Genomic DNA, 9,127 nt, shown 5'->3' with positions numbered 1-9,127 from the left:
TGTGTTAAAATCACCTAGTATTATTGTGTTGTGGTCTATTTGATTTCTGGAATTGAGAAGGATTTGTTTGACGTACATGGATGAGCCAATATTCGGGGCATAGATATTTATGATTGTTATGTCTTGCTGATTTATGCTTCCCTTAAGCAGTGTGTCATGTCCTTCTTTATCCCTTCTGACTAGTTTTGGCTTGAAGTCCACATTATCTGAAATGAGGATGGATACTCCACCTTTTTTGCTGTGTCTGTGTGCATGGTATGTTTTTTCCCATCCTTTCACCTTTAGTCTATGGGTATCTCTTTCTATGAGATGATCTCTTGCAGGTAGCATATTGTTGGATTTTTCTTTTTAATCCAATCTGCCAGTCTATGTCTTTTGATTGATGAGTTTAGGCCATTAACATTCAGGGTTATTATTGTGATATGATTTGTATTCCCAGTCATTTGACTCATTTTTGTTTTTTGACATGATTTGGTTTCTCCTTTATTTGGCTATTCCTTTAGGCTAGTTCTTCCCTTTGCTGATTTGCATTGATGTTTTTCATCTCTTTCTCATGGAATATTTTGCTCAGAATGTTCTGTAATGCCAGCTTTCTTTTTGTAAATTCCTTTAGCTTTTGTTTATCATGGAAGGATCTTATCTCATTGTCAAATCTGAAAGTAAGTTTTGCTGGGTATAAGATTCTTGGTTGGCAGCCGTTTTCTTTCAGGCCTTGGTAAATGTTGTTCCAGGCCCTTCTGGCTTTTAGGATCTGGATTGAAAAATCTGCTGATATTGTTATTGGTTTCCCCTGAATGTAATCTGATTCTTTTCTCTCGCGGCCTTTAAAATTCTGTCTTTATTTTGTATGTTAGGTATTTTCATAATAATGTGCCTTTGTGTGGGTCTGTTTAATTTTGTATATTTGGAGTCCTATAAGCCTCTTGTACCTGGTTTTCCATTTCATTCTTCAGATTTGGGAAATTTTCTGATATTATTTCATTGAATAGATTGTTCTTTCCTTTGGTTTGTTTCTCTAAGCCTTCCTCAATTCCAATAATTCTTAAATTTGGCCTTTTCATGATATCTCATAGTTCTTGGAGATTCTGTTCATGATTTCTTACCATCTTCTCTGTTTGGTCAACTTTGTTTTCAAGGTTAAATATTTTGTCTTCAATGTCTGAGGTTCTGTCATCCAGGTGTTCTATCCTATTGGTTATGCTTTCTATGGAGTTTTAAACTTGGTTTATTGTTTCCTTCATTTCAAGGATTATTGTTTTTTTTTTTCAGTATCTCTCTTTATTGAAATGATCTCTTGCTTCCCGTATTTGCTCTTTTAACTGTTGATTGGTGCGATCATTTAATGCCTGCATTTGCTCTTTCATCTCATCATTCAATGCCTGCATTTGCTCTTTTGTCTCCTCTTTTGCTTCCCTGATTGTTTTAATTATGTACATTCTGAACTCCCTTTCTGACATTTCTTCTGCTGTGCTGTCATTGGGTTTTATTGCTATAGTATCTAGGTTTGTTTGGGACATTTTCTTCCCTTGTTTTCTCATATTGGTCAGATGTCAGTGGGACTCTGTGATATTGCAGATTTCCTCTATTGGCTTATAGTGTCCCTGTAGATTTCCAGTATATCACCTCTCAGCCTTCAGTAGCCTGAAGTCTTGGAGTAACTTGATAATGCAGTGCTTCCAAAGAAAGCTGCCCCTAGCTTGCTACTAGTTCCAGGGAGAGAGACCTGGAGAGGTCTCTGGCTGCCCTGCCCTGGTCCCAGAGGCTGCTTGTGGGTCGGAGGTCTCCGCTGGTTTGGGGACTTGTGGCTGGCTCTGTGTAGAAAGGCTCTCACTGGGCGGTCTGCTCTGAGAAGCTACCTAGAAAGGCGCTTCCTACCCGAGGGAGCCGGGCTGCTTGGGGAAGTGCCTGGCTGCCCTGTCCTGGTCTCTGAAGCAACCTGCGGGTGGGCCGGAGCTGGCCCACCCTGGTTCTGTGCAGAAAGGCTCTCACTGGGGGGCCTGCTCCAGGACGCTGGAGAATCTGGCCCTGTGGGAGGAGCCCACTGCAGGAGTGCTCAGGGCTGCCTGGGGGAGACTCTATCTGCCCTGCCCTACTCTAATAAGCCACCCAAATCCAGGCCTGCCGCCCGGGCTGAGCTTCACCGGGTGGGGAAGACTCACCCCGTGGTTATATTTTAGTCTGAGTCTCTCAATGCCTCCCCTTCTTGAATCCTGGGTTCTGGAGCGACTGGAGATGCAGTCACCTTCTAGTCCGCCATCTTGTATCCCAATTTCCTCATCTTAAAATGAGGTTTGTGGTCTAGATGCCTTTCTGAGATCTCTTCCTGTTTCGACAATCCAATATTCTAGTGCTACAATTTAATTTACCTCATTTGTGAATTAGCAGGGAATGAGATTCACATCTTCCTTGCCTTCCTAAGATGTGTAATATTGCTCATTACACCTTTCCCACCCTAATACCCTTAGGACTTTGGACAATCAGATCATATTTCCTTTGTCGTAGAAACCATCAACTCCCAAATGAAGCCCCCATGTTTAGGGAACCCATAGGTCTATACAAGGGGTGGGGAGGCCATTCTGTCTATACCTAATGAAAGCAAACTCTCAGGAAATAGGTTGATATTAGTCATTTTAGTATGACTTTAAACACAATGTGATGTATTTCATGTTTTTTTTCTAATTATGAGATGAAGGGTTTTCCCTGTTTTCAGTGTTTCAGGCATGCCCTGTGTTATGGTTTGGATATGAAGTATCCTCCAAAAAGTCATGTGTTGGAAACATGATATTCAATGTAGCAATGTTCAGAAGTGAAATGATTAAATAGATTGTGAGATATGTAGCTTCATCTGTGGATTAATCTATTTGATGCATTAATAATTTGAATGGATGACTAGGTGGCAACTGTGGGCAGGTGGGGCATGACTGGAGGAAGTAGGTCACTTGGGGCATGCCCTTGAACTTTATGTTGTCCCTGGCTCTTCTCTTTTGCTCTGCTTTCTGGCTGCCATGAGCTGAGAAGCTTTCTTTCATCATGCCCTTCCACCATAATGTTCTACTTTGCCTCAGACTGACAGCAAATGGAGTTGGCCAGTCATGAACTGAACCTCTGAACCTGTGAGCCCTGAATAAAATTTTCCTCCTCTGAGTTGTTCTAGTCAGTTATTTTGGCCATAGTGACAATAGACTGAATAATAGACCCTGTGTGTGATGTATGTGAAAGGGCAGAGGTGGATGGACATTCCGTCCGCTGAGTTCACACATGTACTTCTTGCTTATTAACCTGCCATAGCTATAGCCTCAGAAGACCCCAACTCTGGAAACGTGAGGGACCAGTTCCATCAAGTGGTGGAGGTAAGACTGCCAGTAAAGCTGGGGTTGTGCCAGCCAGCTCCAACTTTGTGTTACTACTCAAAATATCTGAAGGACCTAACTTGCAAAGAGAAAAGTTTTATTTAGCTCACACTTTTGGAGGGTCAAATTCCAAGATTGAGGGAATAATTTGTTTGACTCTGGTAAGGCTTGACACATCATGGCAGGAGTGCATGTAGGATCTATCTCATTCCCCTTCTGTCTCATTCATGCTCTCCCCCATTTATCTAACACCACATATAGGTGGCAGGATGCACTGGATATTGGGGACACAGAGCTATTAGACAGAAGTTCTACTCTCAGGACACTTATACTTTAGAGGGGGTTTTTCACTTCCACCCATTTACTAGGATCCTGTAAGAAAAAGTTCTCTTCGGATGAATCCATCACTCATTCCTTCATTTATTCCTTAAGTTGTCCACAAATAGCTATTAAGGATTTTCTAGATTCTACCTCAGGTGCTACTTTTTCTTAGAAATGAAGGTAAGAAAACATACATTTATTTTTTCTATTTCCTGCCAAATTATTAAGGATATGTATTTCTTGCACAGGAATCTTTAGGGATGGGACTAGAAGGGGAGTCAGGTTTTTCATTGCCAAGATGGGACTTTCCTAGAATGCAGTGGGATATTTGCTGGGGGCCTGATATGTTGATTTACACTCTGCATAGAAAAATGTAAAGGGGAAAGGGACAGGGAAGAAAGGAAATGGTAGAGAGGACAAGAAACACAAGGAAAGATCAATAGCTGTCAAAAGGTCAATGATGCCCCAAGGATTTTCTTGTGTGTGGACCCCCTGTGGATGATGTCACCTGCTCTGTTGTGGGGGTTTCCTTATCTCTCTTCATTAGGACAGAACACTAGAGGAAGAGAAGCTAAACCTTCTGTTTTAGAAAATGATGAATTCTGAGACAGCTGAGTGGTGACAGTTCCTGCTTCCTCTTCCTCCCATACATTTTTCTGCTGGTGAAGTAGGGGATTCTGGGTTAGAAGGTCAGCCTGGACTTCCTGGTCAGTGTCCTCCTGAGAGCTGCCTTCACCTCTTTGTTCTTCAGGCTGTAGATGAGCGGGTTTAGCAGAGGGGTCACCACACTGTATTGCATGGATAGCACTTGCTCCAGGCTTGAGCCAGGTGCTGGAGTCATATACCTTGTAGGAAATTGCACAAAAGAGCAAATTCAGCTCAGGACAATGGCCACAATATAGTTGACAGCAATGGTTCTCATCCCTGCCAATTCTTCAAAAGGAGTCCTCAGAGCTGAGCCAACTATTGCTGGTGGTAGCAACTAGAGATGACTGATCAGTGAAGAGTCAGTCATTTCTGACTTCAAATACCTCTAAACATGGGTGATCCGAAACAGAAAGTTATAGAAGCTGCACAAGAGAAAAAGACGTTCTGCAGCATACCAAGGGCCACAGGTTAGAATAGAATAAAATAATTTCACACATTTCCATAGGATTTCATTCTCTTCAAAGAATCTTGCCTAATCATTGTGATGATGAGTTATGAGTTTTTCTTTTTTCCTTTATATGAAAAACAATACTGACACACTATGTTCAAAATTTCATGATGACTGTTCCTTGTAAAACTGGATGCTTAGTTTATCCAACACTTATGGCTCTGGGAATTATCCTCACAATCATAGCATACTACTTTTATAATGCTAAATGGAGCAAACATTTATTCTTTTAGTTGTGTTTTCTTTGGTTTGGAAAATAAACCAAGACTGGTAAATGAAGTAGGAGATAAAAATATGTTGAGCAAAAGATATGGTTCTAAAATAATAAAATTAAAATTTTGGGAATGATATTTTACATATCACTGGGGCTAGTTCTCAAAGAATCATGGTTATTATTATTTTTTGACTTTTTAAAAATATATTTTAAGTTGATGGACAATTATTTTATACTTTTATATGGTGCTAAAAATTGAACCCAGTGCCTCACATACGCTAGGCATACCACTGAACTATAACTCCAACCCTATGTTTTTGACATTTTTTAGTGCTAATCTGTTTTATTTTTTGTGAGTTTAGTATAATCATATATAATATTGGGGTTCATTCTGATATATTTATGTAAGCATGGAATATAATTTATTCCAATTCAGTCCACAGTACTACTCCTTTCCTCACTTCTCTCTTTGTCTATTCCATTGATTTTTCTTCTATTTATCTATTTATATATATATATTTTATTATTTATATATACATATATTACTTATATATATATATTTTAAATTAGGACTTCATGGAAATACATAAAGGTGAAATTCACTGTGGTATATTTATATATGTACATAGGAAATTTCCATCAGATAAATTCTATCATTTATTGTTATTTTTCAATGGTAACATTATCACTAGAATAAGTATATCAAAAATGTTCCTTGTGGATTCTGGTATATTTGGTTAAAAATTACATTCATTTTACTTATTTTTATTCATTTTAAAAATTCTTCTAATTTATCCCTTCTTACATTTCTGTGGAGTAGGAAGGAGAAATCTTATTGTTCTTTAAGGCATATGAAGAAACTGAGATCAAGGAAGATAAGATTTTGTCCTCAGGTTCAGAGGAACTCTCCTGAACTATTCTTTATCATCCATCTACACTTTCTTACTTCTATCCAAGTCACAGCAAATGAGGAAAAAAGTATTAAGGAATTTGTGAAAGTCCTTGTCCAGTTCCCTAGTAGAGAGAATGGACATTATTCTGTCTCCTGGAAAAGGAAGACTCTTTTACATTTGAGAGAAGCATGGTAGGAAAGAGCATGAGATTTGGTTCAATTGGCTCCATAACTAGCTCATTCTGGGGCTATTTTGGGAAATTATCTAGTTACTTCCCAAACGCGAGTTTTTTACCAGAAAATAGGATTTAATTATATTATCTCTTGTGATGTGATGCATGCTAAAACTGAGCTTGACCATGTAAAGAACTGGTGTATTGTAGGTGCCAAAAAATAGTTATAACATTAACAAGCTTTGAAGATGACATCTTCCAGTAGGAAAGAAAGATGGTATCTGTTTCAAGGATGCTGTTTTTAATTTTTTTGTCTAGTACTGAATAAAAATCAAGCAAAGTTTCTTAATTTCCTTTTGATAACTCTCAAACCATAGGTTCATAGAAAAATATTTTTCTAAAATAGAAAAATCTTTAGTCTTTGTCTGAACTTATTGTTTTTCAAAATAGACAACTGAACCTCAGAAAGAAAATGGATTCTTTATAAACTACACAGCTACTCCACAACAGAACCAGAACTAGAGCTCAGGCCATTTGAATTCCTGTATGATTCTTTACTTGCCACATTGATATACTCTGTTCTATAGGGCATTTAAGGTGAGGAATATGCCACATTTACACTTAGGAGATATACTATGACATACCTGAACATGCCTGAGCCATAAAAGATGGTGACCACAAGGAAATGAGAAGAGCAGGTGGTAAAGATCTTGCTCCGACCCATGGCAGAGTTGATCCCCAGGGCTGTCATGATGATTCGGCTGTAGGAACCCAGAAGTAGGACAAGGGTGCCAAAGCCCAGGACCACCATGGTGGTCAGGATGGAGGCAGTACTACTGTAGGGGTCAGAACAGGCCAATAAGAGCACTGGGGGAAACTCACAGGCAAAACTGTGAATAAGGTTGGGGCCACAGAAGTGCTGCTGAGCTAGGAGGAGAGTGTTAATTAGGCTGGTACTTATTCCTATCACCCAGGATGCACCCACTAGGACTGTACATACTTTCCTGTTCATAGCCACTGTATACAAAAGTGGGTGGCACACAGCCTGGAACCGGTCATAAGCCATGACAGAAAGAAGGCAGGCCTCAGTGGCCCCAGAAAATATGACCAGGGAAATCTGGGTGAAACACTCAAGGAAGGACACAGTTTTCCACTTAGAAAGAAGGTTCTCTAGCAGTTTAGGTACAATGATTGAGGAATAAAAAGCATCCAGGAAGGAGAGGTGTTTTAGGAAGAAATACATGGGGGTTTGGAGAACGAAATCAGTATTGATCACCAGTAGTATCAGCAGGTTCCCCATGACAGTCAAGAGGTAAATCACCAAGAAAAGCACAAAGAGTAGTACCTGGATCTGAGGATTGTTGGACAGTCCTAGGAGAACAAATACAGTGACTGTGGTCTCATTGTTAATTTCCATGGAGCATTCAAGGACTTTGGAGGGATGAGAACTGAAAAGAATGCTCAAATGGGCTATCAGTTTCAGGCATTATGAGCAGAACTTCAGAACTAACCTGGACAGATCATGTAGCAGAGGCAGCCCTGCCATGTCAGACATTTTCAGTTCTTCTTAGCCCAGGACAGTAATCTACTGGCCAAAATGGAAAAGGTGGGGAGGAAGAGTGTAGAGAATCAGACCTAGAAAGGAAAGAGAAGGACAACTCCAAATGGATGAGAAAGGAAGGGAGTTGAGGATAGACTCAAGGATACCTAGAAGGTTGTTCTCTGTTTCCAAAGGGAACTGAGCTCAGATGATCCGGCTGACAGACCACGATGAATGTGAATGTGTTTGAATAATTGATCGGGGAAGTGTGACACCTGATGACAGTGCAAGTCCTTTCTCTGTTCCTGAAAACTTGCTCATGAGTAAGTCACTAGAGTTTTTCATTTGAAAAATCCATCTGGAAAACTAGTTTCCAAAGTTCATTCCACTTTAGAAATTCTAAAGATGGAAATGGTCTTTCTTGGTGTCTCCAGTACAAATAGAAATCCCCTCACTTCTTCTGTGTCAATTCAGGCAGCAGTGGCACACCATTGCGCTGGTTACATGAAAGCCGTAGAGGGGAAAATCCTCCAAATGCAGATAAGGGCTGTGTGCATCAGTTATTCCAAGACCTTCCCGTTCCAGGATTCTGTGAACCTATGATGTCCTATTTCCACTATAATATTGGGGCTTAACCTGAGTCCACAAATATAGGGCTGTTCTCTGGGTTGGTGCCAGGAATTTTGAATAAAGTCAAATTAGACTTGGATCAATTTCTGTTCAGAGATCATGGCTCATTTCAGGGACAGGAAAAAAAAAAAAAAAAAAAAAAAAAAGAACACCTGGTAAATGAACAGTTATAGGTTTAGTCTAGACCAGAGGAAGGTAAAGTGGTCCCCTCACCTCACCTTGATGGATAATTCAGAAAAGTTATAAATGAGGATCTAATCTCTATTCATGACATGTACACTCACAGATTCCTAGATTGGATAGTTTTAGGAGGAAATGAATTTGAATGGAATTTTCTTCACCTGGACTCTCTAGACCAACAACAGTTGCCCTCAGTGGAAGATACCTGTATGGCATCCTTTCCCACGTGGGAGCAAAGCTACAATTATGACTAGGGTTCTGTGGCCTTCTTTTGACTTTGTCCTTCCTTTAGAGGATGTAGGGGAGGGAGTTCTGAGAAAGGAACTAGTCCCATAGTCTTTATGTCCAAGGGGAAGAATTTTGACTCTGCTTTCTAAATAACAATGGCCAGAGGGACTTGATCTCAGCTGTAGACCTTGGAGAATAGGGAGGTCCCTGGAGAGACCCTTAAGCAAGAGGCCTGCTCTGATTCTGAATGGTTCTCTAGAATCAACTCCTCTTCCCTTGTATTACTCTCATTTCAGTGGGTTACATCATCCAAGAGGGCTCTGGGGGTGACCAATAATTTGTTTTTTAGTTCTACTATAAGTTTTAAAGGTATCTTTAAAAAAATTTATAGTATTGTCAACTTAAACACCATTCATGCTGAGCACGTATATCAACTTAACCTC

At 39.9% G+C, this 9,127-nt stretch overlaps 1 protein-coding gene across 1 annotated transcript; it reads right to left on the bottom strand.

The window, feature by feature from the left end:
- Window positions 1–3,996: 3,996 nt before the first annotated feature.
- OR5BS1 (olfactory receptor family 5 subfamily BS member 1) lies at window positions 3,997–7,708 on the bottom strand. Its single transcript, XM_079139656.1, has 2 exons — window positions 6,751–7,708; window positions 3,997–4,516 (listed from the first exon to the last, which is right to left on the bottom strand). Exons 1-2 carry the CDS (start codon window positions 7,521–7,523, stop codon window positions 4,354–4,356), a joined length of 936 nt encoding a protein of 311 aa, XP_078995782.1. The 5' UTR covers window positions 7,524–7,708; the 3' UTR covers window positions 3,997–4,353.
- Window positions 7,709–9,127: the final 1,419 nt, after the last annotated feature.

This window comes from Sciurus vulgaris (assembly GCF_902686455.1).
Source record: "Sciurus vulgaris genome assembly, chromosome: 5".
NCBI lineage: Eukaryota > Metazoa > Chordata > Mammalia > Rodentia > Sciuridae > Sciurus > Sciurus vulgaris.
This window is presented reverse-complemented; position numbering and strand designations above follow the sequence as displayed.